Source organism: Vitis riparia, chromosome 1 (genome assembly GCF_004353265.1).
Source record: "Vitis riparia cultivar Riparia Gloire de Montpellier isolate 1030 chromosome 1, EGFV_Vit.rip_1.0, whole genome shotgun sequence".
Classification (NCBI taxonomy): domain Eukaryota; kingdom Viridiplantae; phylum Streptophyta; class Magnoliopsida; order Vitales; family Vitaceae; genus Vitis; species Vitis riparia.
Window position 1 is genome coordinate 22,630,859 of NC_048431.1, and position 22,344 is coordinate 22,653,202.

General features: G+C 30.3%; 2 protein-coding genes across 2 annotated transcripts; one reads left to right on the forward strand and one right to left on the reverse strand.

Annotated features, from left to right (window-relative positions):
- Nucleotides 1-2,435: 2,435 nt before the first annotated feature.
- On the reverse strand, nucleotides 2,436-20,259 carry LOC117909923 (agamous-like MADS-box protein MADS4). The gene is made up of 8 exons (XM_034824000.1): nucleotides 19,947-20,259; nucleotides 15,644-15,722; nucleotides 5,887-5,954; nucleotides 5,673-5,772; nucleotides 3,227-3,268; nucleotides 3,101-3,142; nucleotides 2,879-3,015; nucleotides 2,436-2,799 (listed from the first exon to the last, which is right to left on the reverse strand). The coding sequence occupies exons 1-8, from the start codon at nucleotides 20,129-20,131 to the stop codon at nucleotides 2,724-2,726; spliced, it is 729 nt and encodes a 242-aa protein (XP_034679891.1). The 5' UTR covers nucleotides 20,132-20,259; the 3' UTR covers nucleotides 2,436-2,723.
- Nucleotides 8,290-9,294, forward strand: LOC117914280 (AP2/ERF and B3 domain-containing transcription factor At1g51120-like). The gene has a single exon (XM_034829537.1). It carries the CDS (start codon nucleotides 8,290-8,292, stop codon nucleotides 9,292-9,294), a length of 1,005 nt encoding a protein of 334 aa, XP_034685428.1.
- Nucleotides 20,260-22,344: the final 2,085 nt, after the last annotated feature.

The following is a 22,344-nucleotide window of genomic DNA, read 5'->3' on the forward strand; positions in this document are numbered from 1 at the left end:
ACAAAGTGTTGATAGCCTAAACATGATCTAAAGGTCCATGGTTCAAATCCTCGGTTCCTCATTGTTTTCCTAGTCATACCAAGAGTCGTTGCTTTGAAATTGTGGGATATCCAAACTAGTGGAATCACTCTTATTGCAGTGAGTGCATTTAAAGGTTGACTTATCAATATTAGGGTTTGTCTTAGGATGGTTGATCGTTGTCGGACTATCATAGCGACAAAATATCCAGGATTTTAGTTCCATGGCTCTGATACCATCTTCAAATTGATAAATTATAATTTTTTTCATTCATCATTTCATTCGTTCATGTACAGAGTATATATAGAGGGTAATCACCATTCTAAAAATGAGAAATAATGATATAATAAAAGAATTATATAAGAAAATAACAACTAATATCCTAATATCTCAACTTTCCTAATATCTCAATATTCATAATATCTCAACTTTCCTAATATCTAAATACTAAATGATATAAGAAAAAAATGATATAAGAAAAGCATTCCTAATATCTTAATAGGTGAAATGGTAGTGAATTGGAGGTGGAAAATTTCAAATCACGCAAGGCATTTAAATCTTGAACAGAAGAATCGGCATTGATTTTCGTGGACCAGATAAAAACAGAATTCAAAATAAAATAAAATAAAAATAACCCAGATAAATAAGTGGCTGAAAATTCAGCATTCATAGCCATGTGCTGTAAAAAGTTAAAAAGATTCCAAGAGACGAGCAACCAGAGTCCATTCATTAATGGATAAGATTCTTCCTGAGCCGTCGGTGCCTCCTTTCATTAAGAGCACATGAAAAAAAAAAGTGCTATCGGAAGGAAACACTTAATAATTGATCAAATGATCAAAATTTTGACGTTGATTTCTAGATCATGGAGGAGAGTCAAGCGAGGAGGAAAAGTCATTATGGTCTATGGAGAACAGTCAAGCAAGGAGGAAAAGTCATTATGGTCTATGTAGAACAGTCAATTGAGGAGGAAAAGTCATTATGCGTAGACCAAGACTCAAGACTCCACTTATATGGTTAACACCAATAAAATATTATGTGTTTATTGTTTAACTAAAAATATAACATGGGATAACATAGAGATGTGATAATTGTTCCATGGCCGCTAGGACTCTCCATGGATCCGGGGAGCTGATCGCCCCGTACAACCATCATTAGATAGAGATAATTGTTCTGACTGATCTCATCATTTATTATATTATATAATAATCTTAAGTTGCATTATGGATTATAAATTTATTTATTTTTTATATTATATATTTTTGCAAAAAAGAATTTTGGTTAAAAAATTAATATAATAATAAATATTATATTAATATATGTGTTAGTTATTCGTATTTATTTTACTAATAAATATTGTAATGAAAAAATAATTTTTATTTTAAATAAAATTGAAATTCAGTAGCCTTAATTATTAGATAAGAGAAAAGGGATTAACAATATATCTTCAATTTGAATTTGTTACCGGTCGATGGGTTGACTTCATTCAATCCAAATAGAAATACATTTTGATGGATTTGAGTCATCATTTTTTTAATGCTTAGATCGAGTTTAAGTTAAGTTTCTCCTCCCAAAGTTAATATTTTTATTATTGGTAGTTTATTAATATATGTAATTATATTTTTATATGTTTTCCAAATAGGTATAAATGAAAATGCCAAATTTCATTATATTATGGTATAATTTCATTTTTTCTAAAAAGATTAACATTTTTTTCTTGTTAGCTTGAATGTTGTTTTATTTATTATTTAATTTCACTTTGTCTTACTTAATCCAAATTTAACTCATATTTAACCTAAATAACTCAAACTTAACCTTGTTTGAATAAAGTGAAGTTAGATCGAGGTCAAAATTGCAAAATAAGAAATTATACTAAGAAATCAAGGTCCAATTTGAACATACTTAAGAGAAGTCAAAAATTCTTTTTAAATTTGGAGCGCGTTTAGGAGTGATTCTAGAAAGCGTTTCTAGTATTTTTAACACTTGAATGATAAAAAATTTTAAATATTAAAAATGTTAAAAGTGTTTCCTAAAAATACTATCAAATAGGCTATTATCAAGAACTCCTCTTATATATGTTTTAGTGGATTTTGTTCAAAAAACTTATGCTTATTAAAAAAAAAAATTATCCCAAATGAAGCATAAGATTGATGGCCTAGCTAAACACCAGTGCTTAACCAATTTCTGGTTTGATTAGGATAAACAGTAGCTTCCCAAAATTATTTTGGAATGACAGCAAGATTTTGTCTAATTCTTCCATCCGCAAAAATTGGTTTTTAGCTTCTAGCAGAAAAGCAAGAGGTTTGAAGACCTAGTATTGAGAAAGAATGATGAATGATAATTTTCAATGGCCTATTTTCTAATCTATACAACCTTGTATTAAAAGAGAAAGAAGAGTATGTGGAGACGAAATGAATGTATAGGCAAGATGCAAACAACAATTATTTTCAAACTGGAGAAAAGCGGGAATTAAAGAAAGAAGCAGAATGCTTGGAGCACACAACAAACATTACTTACAGTTCTCCCTAAGGATGGAGAGTTATAATAATAGAATCTGTTTTTATGGTGTATTAGGGGAAACGTGGATACCCATAATATTACACATGTTCTTCAGTTTCTGTCATGTAACTTACAACACAGAAATTATACCCATTTGTCAAAGGAATGCATGCATACCGTGAGGGTTGGCCTTCCTCCTCTTATTATGGTCATGGCAACCATCCCGGCATGTAGTTATTCACACTGGGGCCTGCTGCTGCAACCGTTATTGGATCGGGCTGGTATCTGCATTTCAAGTAACTTCAGTTGTCTGTTTGGGAAAGAGACGAAGGAGAAGGAGAAGGAGATGGAGAGAACAATGTACCCGATTTGTAACGTGGGCTCACACTCTAAGGGATGGAAGAAGCCATCGCCCTGAGGCTGAGCTTGTTGCCGACCGTAGCCCACGTCTTGTGCATTTGGATTCCACTGGAGCTGGTTTACTTGTGTTCCTTCCAACAACTGCAGAGCATTAAAGGAATTGAATTATCACATCATTGGTTGACATCTCTATAAAATTCATTTCAGTTGAGCTCGTGTTGCATACCCTTTGCTTCAGGGTCTTGTTTGCTTCATTGAGCATGTGTTCCTGGAATATAAAAAAATGCAAACAGATGGTGAAATGGGAGAAGAAATTGTGTTAAAGAAGCTTAATTGGAACAGGCAATTGTACCTTTCTCTGAAGATCGGTGAGTTGATCCAGCATGTACTGTGTCTGCAAAAGGAGAATTTTGTTGAGTGCATTACTACTAGTACTAGTTGAATGTGTCTTAGCTCAAACTCAACCCCCCTCCCCTATTTTAAAACTATTCGTAATTTTAATAATTTATATCTTTAAATATTTTGTCTGAAAATAAAAAGCAAAAATTTCTTTCAAAATTTAAAATCCCAAGCACACGCTTACATTAATTCCTATTTTAATTTTTGACAAATAATTTATAAATAAAAATTATTGGTATTTATGCTATAAACACTGAATGAAAGGGCCAGTCCACATAATCAAGTCCAAACTCAACTTTGGGCCTCAACAGTCCAAAGGCCCTCGGGGTGGACTAGTATTTTGCTTTGTAAAATTAAAAATTCGTTTGAATTAAAGTTTGATTAGTTTGTTTGTTTTTTTTTTTTTTAAATAATGGATAACAAATTTGATATTTATGTATTTTGTTTAAGAAATTAATCTTTGTCAAGTTAAATTTTTCAATCATCAACTACTTTTATTTTGAGAGAGAAAAAATATGTAAAAAAAAAAAAAAGTTTTAAGGTCGAAAATATTCGTATAAAAAATATTTTTAAATAAGAAAATAATGTTAAATAAAAAAATAGATAAATAATTCTTAAGATAGGTTGTTAATTGGACCATGCTAGTATTTTAGTTCTATTAATTCCAACACATTTGATTGAAATCTTACAATTTCACTTAGAACACCATCACTCATTTTGATAGGAATGTTTACAAAGGTGGAAAAGCATAACAACAAAAAATAAAGGGCATTTAAAAAACAACTGTCAATCTAATATGATTCACTATCCAAATATTATAAGGAAATACAAATTTTAGCAAATAATTAGAAATTTTCTTTGCTTTCAAATCAAAGAAAACAATTTTAGGTACATTCTAATTCTATTATCCAATCAGAACTAGAAGTTAAAAATCAGAATCACACTCTCATTCCTAGTCCTAGATCTTGTGAATTAAACATGACTTTAATACGAGTTCTTCAATCCCTTTTATAACCTTGTATGACTATGATTTGTAAGTTAATAAAATAACAAGAGAAATTAAATTGATATTTCCAACCTAAATGCAGCAATGTTAAAAATTACATTCTGATTTTGTCTAAGTCCATATATATAGGGTCTTACTTCAGCTCCCCTTCATATTCCAAGGTTTTGGAAACCAGGAAATCAACCATTGACATGTGCAGACGAAAGGCAGGAATGTTAGAAATTAAAATTGCATTCTCATTCTCGTTCCTATTACAATTGACTTCTGGTAAAATAAGTTCTCTCCATGTCTCCAGAGATTTCTAACCCTCATGGAATTATGGTCTTTAAATTACTCTCTAACATAGGGCCATAATTCTATGTGGAAGAGGTATGCACATTAATACTAATGCGAGAAATATAAATGCCGAATATTTATATGTCTAATACCCTTCTAGCAATATAAATGCTTATTTCCAAGTATAATCCGGGTTATCCCTATGGTGGATGCCAAGAGATCCCCTAACCTTCAACACTTGGTGAAGTTGATATTGTATGTAGCTGAAGTTATGACACACATCTCTGAATTGTGACTCTTGGTCTGGTTGTTGATATGTCTACTTGTGTTAACGCATCTTAATGGTGAAGGAGTCGTTAGTGGACTTAACACATCTTAATGGTGAAGGAGTCGTTAATGGACTTAACACTTCTTAATGGTAGAGTTGGTGTGGTGGAGACACATCATCTCTGAATTGTCACTCTCGGTCTAGTTGATATGTCTACTTGAGTTAACACATATTAATAGTGGAGTAGGTCTTGGACTTGACACATCTTAATGGTGGAGTTGGTCTTCTTTCCCTTTAAATGGGATTGACATTGAATGTTTTGATTAAATGGTTAGAGTTTGAGCACTGTTTTGGTTAGAATAAGTAGGGGCAAGAGATTGTTGCTGGGGATATATATCCACTCTCCCATGATCACCCAGAAACTCCCTCCAATCCTCTCACCCCCTATTTTGCCCCATTAGGCTCCAATATCCCTTATACTTTTGGTCGGACTCTGTAAAAAAACAGTACCCCAAGGAACCCTACAACCCAGTGTCTTATTTTAACAAAATCACTTCACTCTGAATTTAACCAAACCCTACAAACACAGTAGTTTCGTGGCTTATTCACGTGCGTGGGAAACCCAGCCCTATAATTCTAGTTCACTGGGGGACTAGGATGGAAACAAAACAGTAACCTCTCACACGCAATAGAAATAAAAGGGGAAGTGTAAACGAATTATAGAGCAGTGATATATCATCATCTCTAAACCAACATCTAATTTCTCTTTAAAAACCCAGAATAATAATAATCATGACAATCATGCAATCAAATTTAAGATCTAACATCAAACTCAGGAGAGAAACATACTCGCGTTGACCTGATCTGCTTCAGTGATACATCAAGCTGCCTTTCCAGTGACTCAAGTTCCTTCGTGCTCAAAGGGCCAAGATCCTCCCCAAGAAGATTCCTAAATGCAATCACAGTCCAATGGTTAGACGTCCTAATTATTGTGGAGCGCTTCGTATCATTTGAATAAGTTTTTCAATGAGTACAGTTAAGATATGGAATGGAGCTGGGTTACCTCTGGGATCGTTGTAGGGCTTCATAACGTGCTTTAAGTTTCAAATATTCCTGCTGACTACTTAATTCCTACATAAGAAAAAAATATATATATATTTATTTCGAATCCCATCTTAATAGAATAGTGTCTATAAAATCTATTTACTAGAAAAAAAAAATTCAAATTATAATTACACAAAACATGATAATGTGAAAATATATCAATTAAAAAATAAAAAAAAAATTAGGATAATAAAACAAATTAAAAATACAAAAACTTCCGTTATATCGATGTAAAACGATGGGTACATGAAATTCTTATAATAACAGATTTATATGTAAAGTATTAAAATTAGGATGACAATATCTGGATTAAATATAATCCTTTTTAAGAAGTGAAGAGTCACAGAATTTGTAAATAACGGAAATTAATTATAAGAATTGCATGTACAAAATTAAATAAATAAATTATCCAAGTTAAAATATTGAAAATTAGTATTCTAAAATTTAATAACTTAACTTCCATGCATTAAACAAAAATTTAAGCAAAGAATTCTAAAATGGCATGATAGAGGAAAAAGTTGAGATTTATATTTGACGGTTTAATGAAATGGTAGAGGTAGTTATAAAATAGTTATTATTATTGTTATTATAAAGCTATTAAACATTATTTTAATGTCATTTTTTGATAAGTAATGACTAGATATTATGAACATAGGAGTTAAAATCTAGTTTTTTATGATGTTGCAAATTTGGGAGATAAAAGAAGTCTAAAATTCTTTATACTTCCACTCTCATCTAATTTAATCTTTTTATTAGATGATGAAACAAAAATTTCTCTTAGTAATGTTCAATCTTCTCAAACTTCTTTTTATCAATATATCATTCATCATAAACACTTAGTATATCTCAAACTTATTTTATATTAACACATCATCCATGATAAAACACCTAGGTCATGTTTGGTTATGGAAAATACTAAGAAAAAAAAATTGTTAAAAAAAATAATTTTTTCATGTTTGATTTCAATTTAGAAAATACGAAAAAAAAAATCAAATATTATTAAAATTATATAGAAATTTATATATTTTAAAATTATTTAATCTTTACTTTAAAAAAATGAAAAATAAGTTAAATGGATTTAAAATAACATATAAAATAATTTATTGATTTTAGATCTAATTTATATTTTCTTCTACTTTTCCACATCTTTTTTTCCTCTTATATTTTTCGGAACCAAATATGTTTTGAAGAAGTGTTGTTAAGGATTAAATTTCTATTAAAAATTTCAAAAATTCATAATAGAATTAATTAGTTAAATCTTATATACTATCGTAAAACCAACTATAAAATTTTCCATCTATATGGTAAAAGTTTGTTTGGAATAAGTGAAAAACATAAGTAACTATTTTTGCTCTATGAATTGATATTTTGCTTTTGAAATTATATTTTAAAGATAATTTTCACAAAACAAAACTAAAGAATCAAAAGAAAACCATGCTTATTTATGTCTCTAAATGGAGACTCCTGGTGAAGTAAAACTCTAATTAAAATTTTTATTTTACGTAATTTATAATAATGGTATAATAGATCGAACAAGAGGATTTTGAATTTACTAGGATGGGAATATTATCTGACAGTGACGTGGCATGTGAAAATAATTAAATAGTATGGAAAATGGCAAACATCGTAAGAGATGAAACCTATATAGAATTTACCATACAGACATATCACAAACAATTTTGTGCCGAAAATATTTCAATTCATTTAATTTCAGTATGGTAATTTAGCAAATTAAATACTATGACACGGAAACAATTGAAATCGTACACTTGGGAAGAAATATCAAATATAGAAAACAATATTAAATTTTATTTGGATAAAGAACGTTTTTGTGATAGGATTCAAGGGAATCTTGCAATAATTACGGAAGTAAATAATAAAAGTAAATAACAGGAAGATAATACCAAAAATCCAACAGTAAATAAGCTGTTAATCCAATAATAGCAAACAAAAAGGCAGTGTGTTTTTAGGTGCTAACGTTTTTCTTAAATTAAAACCTTGGACACTGCAATTTGGTTTTTACACAAATTTTGTTTAGTTTGTAGGACTCTCCTTGTTACAAATAGAAAATTTTTACCTTTTTAGCAACGGAAAATCTCTGATTGCCAGATCTGATTTCACAGTTTTCTCCTAAAATACAGTATCTGTTCTTGGCTTCCTTTATAATCCCCTCTATACGTCTCCTAAAAGGGCACCCGAGCCCCAAGCTCCAATCCTCAATCCCCAAGACCGAGTCAAATCCTCTGGTGAGACTACATTAAATCTACGTCATGGGTGTGCTATTTGTTGATCTGTGATTTGGCTTTTGTAATCATTACGTTTTTTACTTTTTTTTTTTCTTCAGATTTAAAAGTTAAATAGGATGCCAACTTCAAAGAGACACATGATCCATGGGGAAGTTTCAGATGCAAATAGCTATTGTTACACACAACATGCAAAGAAGCGTACAAGATATGAGAACAACGTTTCTTCTTCTTCTTCTTCTTCAAAGTTCAAAGGAGTTGTGCAGCAGCAAAACGGTAACTGGGGTGCACAGATATATGCAAATCATCAGAGGATTTGGCTTGGGACATTTAAATCGGAGGAGGAGGCAGCAATGGCGTATGACAGTGCCGCCATTAAGCTTCGAAATGGAGAGTCTCAAAGAAACTTTCCGTGGACAAATCTTACGGTTCAAGAACCAGACTTCCAAAACCATTACACAACAGAAGCAGTCCTAAATATGATTAAGGATGGATCATATTCCTCCAATTTTTCGAGCTTTTTGGATCGAAAACGAGAGGAAAAAGGAGTGGATCACAATGCCAAGGTTTCCCAGGGCGGTGGAGGCATGATGTGGAGACAACTATTCCAGAAGGAACTAACTCCAAGCGATGTCGGTAAGCTTAACAGACTAGTTATACCAAAAAAGTATGCAGTTAAGTATTTTCCAAAGGTATCGGACAATGGGGAAGGGAATGCAGATGGAAGTGCTGTGGACAACACAAGGTTAAATTTTTACGACAGGTGGATGCGCCTGTGGAAGTTTCGGTATTGTTACTGGAGTAGTAGTCAGAGTTTCGTCTTCACAAGGGGCTGGAATAGATTTGTGAAAGAAAAGGAGTTGAAGGCAAAGGATATTATAACTTTTTATATGTGTGAAACACCTAAAATGCCTCACGATGGGCAGCCATTTTGTGTCATTGATGTAAAGAGAATGGATGGTAATAGTGAAGGCAATGGAAGTATGGTTGAAGGGGTCGATCATGCATTGAAATTAGATTTGGCACAAAATCTAAACAACGGTACCTCATCTGAGGATGAGGTACCAATATCTCAAAATAATCTGAAGAAGGGTGTAAAGCTTTTTGGTGTACATATCAGTTGACAATGAGACGTTTCTGTTTTTTTCTTTTTTCTTTTTGTAACATAAAATTATAGAATATATCTATTTTTCTGTTGCAAATCTGGATGTTTTTTTAATAGGTAAATGAGAGAATATATTAAAAAAAAAACGCCCAAAAGCTATAACTAGAGAGGAGGGAAATACCAACCACCTTGAAACCAACCAAAACACAACATTCAAAAACAGTTGGACTCTCCTGGTGGGAAGGATCAGTGCTAAAAGCACAACCTGCACCATAAGAAAACCCCTAAAACCTACCAAGTTGGAATCGAAGAAAGTGACCTCAAAAAGAAGAGCTTAGACCTCACTGCCCCTCCTTGAGGGAGGTGAACAATTGTACTTGACCAAGCATTCTAGTTTTCAAATCTCTCTCTCCTTTTCAAATCTCCTTCCGCCAGAAACGATTTCTTCTTTCCCCTGCAACCTCAACTTGATCACCTTTTCTTGCCTCCATTTTCCTTAGAAGGGAATTGATTACCTTCTCAAACCCCACCATTGGCAATCCCAAAAAGCTAGTTGCAACTCAGGATGTTATGTCTTATATATTCAATTCATGCAGGTTCACTTCTTAAAACTATGATTGTTCTACTTTAATATGTAAGAAAAGAAAAAGTTTGCATGGAAAAAAAGTTGTCTTAATTTAGATTAATTTTTACTTGTTTTCACTTAGTTTAACAAAATTAGACTGGTAAAACTCTAATATTTGCTTCTTTTTATTCAAGGAATGTTCTTGTCTATAATGTTGAAATAGAAAATAGGAATAAGAAATCAATTCTAGTTCTATTTATTAAAGTGTTAATTTGGATTGTTTTTTAGAATAGAAATAAGAATAATAAATTTTTTAATATGGAAACCAATTCATACTCTTAATAAGATTTTGATCCCTCTCTTGCATGTGGTATTAAGATTTATCTTTGTTTCTATTTTTTCCCATTAATATTCGTAAATACCAAACACACCCTTTATATTCATAATGTAATGGCTACATTATGATATTCATTGGCATCGTACATAAGCAATACACTAAAATTGTATTGCAAAGTGTAACCTAACTATTGTGTTGGATAACAAATAATCATGGTCCATAAATTGTGGTGCGTGGTGTCACTAACATATTGGATAGTAGTGATTGTCAATTCCTAAATCATGGCGCATGGTGTCTCCAATTGTGGTGCATAACATAGTGTTAAGTGTATATAAAAATTTATGATTGTCGATTACTTCCAGGTTGAAATTATTAATTTACCAACCTAAATAAAAATAAGCAAATCATTTGGCTGATCACAACGCATAAATTATGTTAACATTGTTTTTCGATGTTTTTACTAAAGAACCTTGCACTATAAATCAAACAACCTTGCATTATATGCTTTGATTTATGAGCATGCATGATTTTGTGTTCCTTCTATTTAAATCATCTTCTTCACATTTCTTCTACCACCAAAAATTTGTTGAGAGTCTCTAAATTTGTCAAAGATAATGTTGTGTATTTTAACTTTTTTCCTAATTTTTATTATGTCAAAGATGAAGCTTCCAAGGAAATTTTCATGGCAAGGAGAGTTAAGAATGAATCCTATGTATTTGATGACTTCACACTTTTGCCTTCATGAAAGCCACGATCAATTTCATCTTCTATAACTTCTTATGAGTCCACTTTATTGTAGAATCATGTTTCTAGTTCCTTTATATTAGGATAAAGCCCTTAAAAACATGACATGATATAATAGATTTGAAATTCATTATTAATTTCATAATATTTTAGATTCACTTTTATCTATCTTTATTTCATGCATTACACTTTATAAACATTATAGCCTAACATTTTTTGCATTTTACATAACTTTGGTGCATTAAGAATTGCACGAAAGATCAAAGTCATGAGTTCCTTACTAGTAGATGATTTGTTCATAGTTGGTTTGTAGGCTTAAGCAATCCATTTGAGGTTGTAGTACATCACCTCCTAATTGGAGAGATGACTGGTCTTAACCATTAGGATGAGGTTCTCATGGTGGGTGCACTAATATATATAGTTACATATTAGATAAAACCTATGGTGAGTTATGACATAAGGTTATCGAGTAGTCATGATTTCGCCAAGTTACTGCACTATGTAGTCTCTCAACTTTGAGAGAATGTTGAGTTTGTGTAGAAATTAACAATAATTGTGACTTACAAGTGAAATCCTAAAGTGATTATATATTTACTATGAATTGAGTCACTATTGATGGAAACTAGTAGCAACAAATATTTTTAATAGAAACACTATGATATCTCATGAACTTTTAAACTAGTATATCCTTTGATTGATCTTAAGGATATGTGATTATGAATTGTTAATGTAATGTACATGAAACACTGAAGTATAATTGACTCTTTTAAGTGGGATATTGAGTTAACTTTAAAATTAGATTATGAGGGAGACGATGTTATCCTATGGGTCTCAATGGTCCTTGTTTGAACTCATATTCCTTTATAATATGATTTATGAGAGTTAGATGAGTTTTTAGTTCACTTATATGCATAAAAACGTTTTGATAATTAAGCAGGATCACATAGGGTTAAATGAGAGGTATCTTTGGACTAAGCTAATTGATTAATGGAAGCCCTATTGGGTTAATTAATCAATTAGTAATCATTTTGGATTAAATTAAGTGATTCAAGCCTAGTAAAAAGCCTATAAGTGTCCTTTTTAGAAGTTAGGATTTCAAGTTTTGACACTCTCTTTCCTACAATCTAGAGAGAGAACTCTAACCTCCAACCTTCAAAGAAGTTATCAAATGGATGATTACAAGTTTATGAGATCTTTTTCACCAATAAGAATTGATCCAAGAACATTTGGATAATTAGTATGACACTTTTCTCTAAATCTATGGTATGTTTTTGGTTTTTAAAATGTCAAGCTTTCCGTTGTGCTTAGATTTAGGGAAACCTAGGATAGGATTTCATGTACCCTAATGACCTAGGCCTTGGGAATGAAACAATTCGAGGATTTCTAACAACTAGAACTAGAACCCTAGGTTAGGTTTTTGCATATTAGATTCATTCTATGATGTGCTAACTTGGTTTAGCAGGGTATATTTATTATCACATGACCCAAAGGGGTGAATAAATGCATATGAATGTTATTTTTTATGAATATGATGTTCATAATTGTGATTGAATGTTTGGATATGTTTTTTTGCATGAATTGGGTTGTAAGCTCCATGTTTAGGAACATAGGATTTTTATGTTTGAATGTAAAAATTCCTTTTTGTTCTTAGACAAATTGTAAGCTCCATTTTGGTGGAGCATAATTTTTTTTTCCTTTGTAGAAATCAATTTTTTATCCATCTTTGATGATCAAAAGCAAATATCAAAAGTTAAAAGCATTCATGGGCATTCATGGGCATCCATGGTGCAACAAGTCGTCTACAAAGGTGAGTGTTTTGGAGAAACGATGGCTAAAAAAGTTAGGTTAGCTTAATATTTCCATTATAATGAATTGCAATCATGATTTATTAGCATTAACTAAACAATAAATTTTGATTGGAATTTTGGTGTACGTAGGAAACTAAGACTTAGGATGACCATCATCCCTTGTTGTAGCTTTATTTTGATTTGGTATACACTTTATCATCAGTTTTGGAAAAGGCTTTTGACAATAGAATGCATAGGCGTTGATTGAGCTAGGCCATAAAGTGTAGAAGTGTACGTAAGGAGTCTAATGGAAGGAGGAGGTAGAGATGGGGCATTAGAATCGAGATATTAAAATTTTATAATACACAATATGATACAACCATACAATACTTTTTTTATATATAAAAATTAATATGTATCATAATTTGTATCTTATTTTAAGTGTATCTTACTATACACATATGATATGATACATGACACGATATAATACGTGATATAATAAAATGACGACATATGTCTTTTAACTATTTTTCATAATTTTCAAGAAAAATAAAATTAAAAAAAATCTTAGAATAATTATTATATTAATTATTTAAAATATAAAAATAGATTATAAAATTATTATAAAAGGAAAAGAAGTAAAATAATTGTATATGAAAAGTTACATTTTTAATGTTAAAGGCTAATAAGTAACTTTTTTTTATAATGAATATTGGATAATTTTCATTTGAATATTGGCAATGAAAATGATGGTGTCAAGTAAACTATGGATTTTTATTTTTGGATTTTAAAATCAACGGGGAAGGAATGATAGTGAACATGAAATATTGAAACTTTAATGCTGACACATAATGGATTAGGCTTTTTTTAGGATTTTTTTTTATTATTATTATTTTTATGTTGTAGGGAATGCAAGAAGAGTGAAATTTTGGAAGTCTTGTGATGATTTAACCGTTGAAGAGGCTTTTCTCTTGTATTCCATAGCCACTACCAATAGTTGGGGTGTGGGAATATAAGTAGATAGCGGTATACAGAAACCCTCTTGTTTTTTATACAACTACTTGATTAGGAGCTACATAGATGGAAGCTCTTACTAGAAAATTGCTAGCACAAATATTAACAAAGATTTTGAGAATAAAATGGTTTGGCTAAATATAAAGGGTAGTATTTTTTTCAGCTAAATCTTTTTACTCCTTTTTGTTCAATAGAAGAATGGAGCTTTTTCCTCTTACATAAAATCCTTGGGTCTCATCAATAGTTAGCTATTTTATTAAGAAATTGCATGGGGGAAGGATTTTGACACTAAATCAACTCGAAGGAAAGAGATAGAAAATATGAAATAGATATTATATGTGTAAAGAAGAAGGATAGATAATTGACCATATTCTCCTTCACTATTTGAAAACAATCATCTTGTGGCAACTAGTTTATGCTTTGTTTAAAATAAAGTAGGTTATGCAACCGTGAGTAAAGAAAACATTATTGAGTTGACACAAATCCTTCATTAGTAAAAAGATAAGAAAATTTGGAGAACTACTCTCTTATAACTATTGTACCATACAAAAAGAGAGAAATAGGAAAGTATTCAAAAATACTAAAAAAAAAATAAATCAAACAATCATTTATATTCTTGGGAATAGGTGAAAATAAGATTATCCTTTATCTATGTTAAATTTTATAAATTGGTTGAGCTATAAGTAATGGGTTGAAATTATTCTTTCCGTTTTACCATAACTAGGTATGACATTTTAGCATCTTTGTCTACACCATTTATACTTTAATGAATAGTCTTGTTTGGGATTGTTTCATATGATAAATATATTATTTATTTGCCTATAAAAGAATATTACTTTATGTTTCATACTTCCAACCTATATAAATATGTTTGCATATTTTATCTAAAGCAACTTGACATGATACGGAAAATAGAAAAATGATACATAATAAGTTTTCAAATCGACAGTTATGCATGGGGTCCAAATCAACAGCTATGTTTGTGGCAATAGCCGTATGCAACATCTGCCCCTCTTTAGTTGTGGATTTTGGGCCTTTTTTTTTTATACCTAAACCATAATGCTGCTATATTTAGATACAAGGTTCATTTGGTCCTTGTCCTTTTCCTAAAACTATTCGTGACCGCCAAGCAAGAGGTTTAGGTATGAGAGACTCAAGAAAGCTCACCAAACATTGGATTTCATTTACTTATGAATGATATTGATATTTCACAGAGGTATAGAAAGGGTAAGTTGTGGATTTGGCAAGATTTAATTTGATATTTTGACAAGTTTTTTTCTTAGAAAAAAAGTTAAGTTATTTAAGTTAAGATCAAGTTGATCTATGATAAGGTTTCTAATTTAATTAAGCTATATTTTAAGTTTTTAATTGAAAATTAAAATACAACTTAAAATTAATCCTAATTAAGAAAAATAGCTAGATTTCATAGGTTGATTTGATTGTTATATGATATTCTCTATATAAAATATAAATGCAGCACAATTTAAAACTTTTCTTCCTCTGATTTTTTTAGGCTCTCCTTAAAAAAAGCCCTAATTTTATCTTAAATACTTTAGATTGCAAATCCTTATTTTTCTGCCCAGTGTTTAAGATGTATTGCTTCTTAAAACTTCTTCCATCCATCTGTCTCCGAGTTTCAAGGGAAAAGTTTACCTCTTTTGAATTTCTTGTTTCTAGGCCGGAAAAACCTGAGAATTCTTCTATATTTTTCAGGTGTTTTATTTGGTAACATATTTCAAGTCAATTCATTTTACCGTAGACATCAAACATCACAATAAAAAATTTTGGCTCGCTAAAACAAAGAATGGTGTAAAAGAGAGAGTATATGCAAAAGAAACAAACAAACAGATAAATGGAGAAATCAATAAGCAAAACAAACAAACAAACAAACAGATAAATCAATAAAAGAGAGGGCAATTACCAGGGCCTCCCTTGTGGATACATTTGTCTCCGGTGCTCCATAATTGCACTTCTGATACCTCTCAAGGGTTTTGAGCATGCTAGACATTTAACACAAAAGACAGATTAAACGTAATGAACCCCACCAAAAACGCCAAGAATCAGTGCATTTAAAGGAAGGGAATGAATTTAGAGAAAATCATCTTCAATTATTAAGTTTACCAAGAACTCCCTAAATATTAGTCTTTTAGTCAAAGGCAGCTTAACACCTGACAAGTCATTAATACTAATAATAATAATAATAATTCCTAGGAAGACTAGCTTATCAAAAAAAAATACCCAGGAAGACTAGTCACTAGACAGTTCTACGTGAAGCTTGCATGTTCATGGGAAGTGGATGCTTTGGAAAAGTTCTCACACTCAGAGTGCATGTTAGATTATACCCAAGTGAATCATTGGAACTTTCTGGCATTTAGTGAATTGCTTGCGATCTTTATTGAATGTCCTTTGACATTAACTATTTCAAAGGACACTCTCCACAGCCCTTTTCACAAACAATGCTGCAACCAAGAATACTAAAAAGAGGACTGAACCATTGTTGGGTCTTTAATAAATCAACTTACTTAATTACATAAAAGCAGCTTAATTATAACTTAAAGTTAAAAATAACTTTAATAATTCAATTTAATAATTTAGTGGATGTTTGGTAAATCAATTTAATGATTTAATATGATATAATCACTTAATTTAAGTTATTAAATAAATTAAACATATTTAATAAAATAATTTTATATCACAACTTAAAGTAAAAAAATAACTTTAAATATGAACTCAAAATAATTAACTTATTCTTAAAATTTAAACTATTTTACCTTATTTACCCATATTAAATGAAAATATATTTTATAATTATGACAATGTATTCACAACTCACTTTTATAGTAAATGTTTGTTTAGTTATCTTATGTTTGTAAAATATTTTAAATATGAATGTTTAGCAAATTAATTTATTACTTAATATTAGTAAAAATATAAATATTATTTAAAATTGACAAGGATAAATATGTTCATTTGATGATTTAAGATACAACTTGAGTTAACTTTACCAAACAACTTTAATACTTAAAAGTGAAAAAAAAAAATTAAGAAGTTTTAAATTAACAATTTATGAACCCATCAACTTATAGTCAAACTTAAGTCATTGAGTAATAAATATTAAGCTTTACCAAGTACCTATTTCGTATGATTTAATAACCTAAATACAATTTAACTTAAAATCACTTAAGTCATTGAACATTTAATATTAAGTTTTACTAAATGTCTTTTAATATAGTATTTAGTAAATCAATTTAATGACTTAAGAGGATATTTAGCAAATCAACTCAATAACTTGATATAATTTAATAACTTAATTTAAATTATTCATTATTTTTAATATCACAATTTAAAGTTAAAAATAACTTTAAATATTAAGTTAAAATAATTAATTTGTTCATAATCTTAATTTTTTTTGTTTAATTTATCCACATGTAATAAGAATATATACTACAACCATGACTTCATATCCAAAACTCATTTTTTTATGGTAAATATATTGGGGTTATTTTATACATCCACAATATTTTAAATATGTATGTTGAACATATAGATTTATTACTTAATAATAGTTAAAATTAATGATGATAAATATAGATGATTTAGAATAAATTTGAAATTAACTTTATCAAATATTAAATTTTAAGTCAACAAATTACAAACAATTTAACTTAAAATCAACTTAAATAATTTAATAAGTATTTAAGTTTTACCAAATATTTCTCATGATATGACTTAATGACATAATTTAAGTTATCAATCATATTTAGTATGTTAGTTAAAGTAACTTAATACTACAAATTAAAATTAAAAATAACTTTGACAAATCAAGTTAATGACTTAATAATTTAATCTAAAATCATTTTAAATCATTAAGCATTATGACCTCATACATTCATAAGGTCATGATGCACTCATATTATGACCTTTTGTACTACATTCTGAAGAATGGTTGGGTTATTCATGATTTTCACTCAAGTTCAAGTGAAAGACAAAGAACTCCACAGAATGGTAATTGTTTGTTTTACACCAAATAAGAAAAATAAACAAACATGCAGGTCATAGCACCAAGACTTAGAGTTTGTGTCAATATTCTTTATTTTTTATCGTTTTGTCAAACCTAATTCACGAATTAGGCAATAGTTTGTCTTTATTTTGTATAGAATTTTCCTACTAAAAACAAAATTTGCCTTAAGATTTTCTTATAAAAATAGGAGTTGATTTTGTGATTTCTATGTATAATATTCTAAAATTTTAAGGATTTAAGAGAAAATTTATTAGAATGCAAGTGTTCTATTGAGTATGCAAAAGACAGAAAAAAATAAATATATAAATAAATTAAATTGGCTTGCATTAAGGAAAAGAAGGGAAACACCTGATTCCCATGAAAAGAAAAAAAAAATGTTGGCTATAGCTAGATTTTCCATATAATCTGCGTGCTATAATTGGTTCTTATTGTAACTACATAATAATTAAAATTTTCAGCTAGATTAATTGTTCATTACCATGTATAGCCTCTCAATTTCTTATAGCAGTGGCTTTTTTGTGGGGAGGAAGATAGGAAATGAATACTTTTCTGCTAATGGCTAGCCATGAAACAAACAAGCTCAGTAAATCTCCTTATTCCTTAAAAAAACTTTAGAGCACAACAACCCATGGTCCTATGTGGATACATACATTCTTTTCATCCATTAGCATTTGTACGCTTCAGATCCTCCTAGAAAACCGGAAGCATCCAAGTACTCCCTCCTACGTGGTAACTAAAACTTTTGAAAAGCAACATTTCGCTCAGCCTTTAATGAAAATGAATATAATATTAGAGATTGATTGGGTGAAGAGAGGACATGCAGACCCTTTGGATATTAGGTAGTTCACGCAAATCACTTGAAGAACCAGGAGTATCTTCAAAACCTACTGAAGATGCTTGAGGATTCAGATCTAAGAGAGAGAAGAGGATTGATTGAAGAAAAGAAACCCTGAACTCATTTGCAGAAATGTCTGCGTCAATTCAATTGATGAAGAGTATGAACTGTTTTTCTTGTGTTTTCACAGAAAAGAACCTGAAAACCATTTGATATTAAATTCGCTTGGAAGGAAAAGAGAAAATTTTGAGATAAACCGAGAAAAACCCTAGACTCAGAAGAAATTGCTAATACAGAAGATCCTGAACTCAGAAGCTGCTGTGCAGAGGTCTTTCCATCAGACAGGGTGCTTGAACAGCAGTTTTTCTTCTACAATAATTTTTTTTAAAGAAAAAAAGTTTTAACTGAATTTCGCTTATGAACAGAAACTGATCTGAGCTAGCTTGGATCAGAATATTACAAAGCAAAACAGGAGAAACGAGAAGGTTTAGGAAAAAAAAAACCCTAGACATTAGAAATTGCAAATAGGCTAGGCTGGAGAGAAACTCAAGTCGAGGAAGCTTTGAAAAATCAGTACTTTTTTTTCTTTGTATAATTTAGATGAGAAGAAAAGAGGAAAAGAAAGAGAAAGATCCAATTTGGAGATCCATAAAACTTCCACTTGATTCTCATGGAAAAATGAGAAAACAAAACAAAAGACTTGAAAAGAAAACCTTTTCCAAGCATTTCCTTTTCTAACGAAGCCTAGGTACGATTGAATGAGCTTCTTTCACTGAAAACAAAACCCTGAATTGGTGTCGTCGACCTTAAAGCATCAGATCAGATCATTTTAAACTCAAAACAAAACCAAAAAAAAAATTGGTCCAAAACATGAACAAAGTTGAAAAACCTCACGAATCGCTCTCTGAATACACACAAATATCATCAAATTGGAAAGAAAAACAAAAAGGAAAACCTCCAAGCCTTTGAACAAAAAAACGAAGCACAATTTACACTTCATATTAAAGCAATCTTCTTTTTATGGCTTGCAGTTGCAGATCTGTCCAACGCAAAATCAAAGGAAAACCACAAACACCTAAAAACGCTGAGACATTCACCAAAACGGAAAAGCTCAACAACAAACAAAGACCAACAAGCAAGCAAAATAAAAAGGAAAAGAAAAAAAATACACACAAACCTCAAACAAACATCTCACAAAGCGTTCCAGATCCAAAACAAAAACAAAAAAAAAAAAAAAAGAAGATGAAAAGTAGAATCAAAACAAGAAAAGAGAACAATTTCCTTTTCTCTTGCTTTGTGTTTTGTGTTATGAAAAGCAAGTTTGTATCAAATTTAGGTTTTCTCCTTTTTCTTTTCCTGTGTTATTACCTCGAGCTACTGCAGAACTCGTAGAGTTTTCCTCTATTGGAGAAGATGATGAGAGCAACCTCGGCGTCGCAGAGCACCGAAAGTTCGTACGCCTTCTTGAGAAGGCCATTTCTTCTCTTAGCGAAGGTCACTTGCCTGTTGATCTTGTTCTCAATCCTCTTCAACTCAACCCTACCTCTCCCCATTTTCTCAGGAAAAATGAAGAAAAGAACAAAAGGAAAAGCCTCTAGCTTTCTCTCCGACCAAACAACAACAAACACAAAATGCAAAACAGATTTTTCCTCACCCCTCAACTCAACTCAACTCAAATACTCTCTTCCCCGTATCTCTATTTATGTACACTCTCCCATCCTCAGAAAAAGACTTCAGAAACAAATAAAATTAATTTTTTTAAAAATAATAATAATAATTCTTGTTTTTTAATTCTTTTGCCCTAACGCTTGTTTCACTCGATGGACAATGTAAAAAAGATGATTACAGGGAGGGCGTTGTGTGGTTCTAAGGCGTATGATCTGTTTGGGCATGAGCCACCGGGTGGCGTTGGATCAGGAGGCGGTGGATCAAACGGTGAGAAAGTGAGGGGGAAGGAGGGACCAGGGAAGAGGGGAGAGCAGGGGAGTGAAGGAAAGGAGAAACCTTAAAGAAACCGATGTTGTAATGAATGTAAAGGAGGAGAGAGGGGGACACGTGTCGAGAGACGAAGTGATTTTGGAGTCTGATATCCACCTGACGATTTTCCGGGTCGGGCAATCATGTGACCTAACCTTAAGAAGCTGATAATCCTTCGTATGCTGTGTATTTATTACGGAATTGCCATTGGGTTCCTTAAGTGAATTTACCGTAATGTCCACTACCAATCGAAAATGATATATTTTAATTTTACTACTCGAATGACTATTTAATAAAATAAAAGGCTGACTTTTGTATACACACTTGCTTTTACTATCTTTAAATAAGAAAATATAAATAATTTTTAATCATAATTTATTTTTATAAAAAATAAATACCTTTAATAATTTAAATTTTATTTTCTATTCCTTAAAACCAAAAATAGAAAAAGTGAAAAAAAAATGCATTATATATATAAAAAAAAAATCAGAATAAACATTTTTTTTATACCTCAATTCTTCCATTTTTATTTTTATTTTTGTTTTTTTTATATTGAAAACAATACTCAAAATTATTTTTAAATTTTTTATTATAAAAAACTGAAAAGCAAGAAAATTGAAACAAATATGTCCTAAAGTTGTCAAATCTACCTTGTCCTCATTTGATCATTTTGTTTTCTATCTTTTAAGAAGCAAGATTTTGAAATTGTTTCCTAATATACGTGTTTGGTTGGCTGCACTTCTACCCATTACTTATTAAAATTTAATTTAATATTTCTAAATTTAAATAAGGGAAGAAATTTATTTATTTTTTGAGGCTATCTATTTTTAGTAACAGAAAATTGAAACTAAATGATCAACAACTGAATTTTTTACTTCCAAAGCTTAAAAGGCCTCATTAAGTTGGGAAATTTAAATTTAAATGTAAATACAATAAATTAAAAAAATTATCTTATCTATTAGGACATTAAGTTTTATTTGTATGTTGGTAATTTTGTTCCTTTTAATATTTAATCATAAATTTTTTTTAAATAGTAACTTATTCTTCATTAAAGATCACATATTGTTATTCATCCAATTAGGAAGTCACATGTACATATAAAAAATTTTGATTTGTGGCAAGTTAGAGTCACTTAAGATATAGAGAGGTTTGGTAATTGTTTTAAATTTAAAATTAATTTTTATAAAGTTTTAAAAAACAAGAAATGTTTAAGCAAGAAGCAACGCTCAAGTGTTGATTGTTTAACCGCCCCACACTGCTTGAGCGCTTGAAGCACTCAAGCCATCAAAAGGGGCTCAAGCGATCATGAATTTCCAACCAAGATTCTTTCATACAAATCTAAGTTAGAAGTCTTCTAAAACCGAACATCTTCAAGATTTATTCATATAAATACCTTATTGTAACCCCTTGAAGGTTAGAGATCATTAGGAGATCACATATTATTTAAAAATGATTTTTTAGAGAAAAAAAAAATCTAAAGTATTACATCATTCTCGATCTCTCATTCAAATATTTTATATTTGAATATTGAGTTGAAAACTTTCATCACTAGGGTTAAAGTGTATTTACTCGAGCAATCAAAGGTTATTGAGTCACAAACATGAATAAGTTATATAAGTTTTAAGGTAAAATGGTCATATAAATCTATATAACTTATTTATGTAGTGGATTTAAATTAACAGTCTTAAACTTCTTAATCTTTTATCTTTACAATTAATTAGAATACGAGTTTTTTGCATAAAAATCTTTGTACCTTATTGTTTATATCTTTTGATTATTTTGTTTGAAT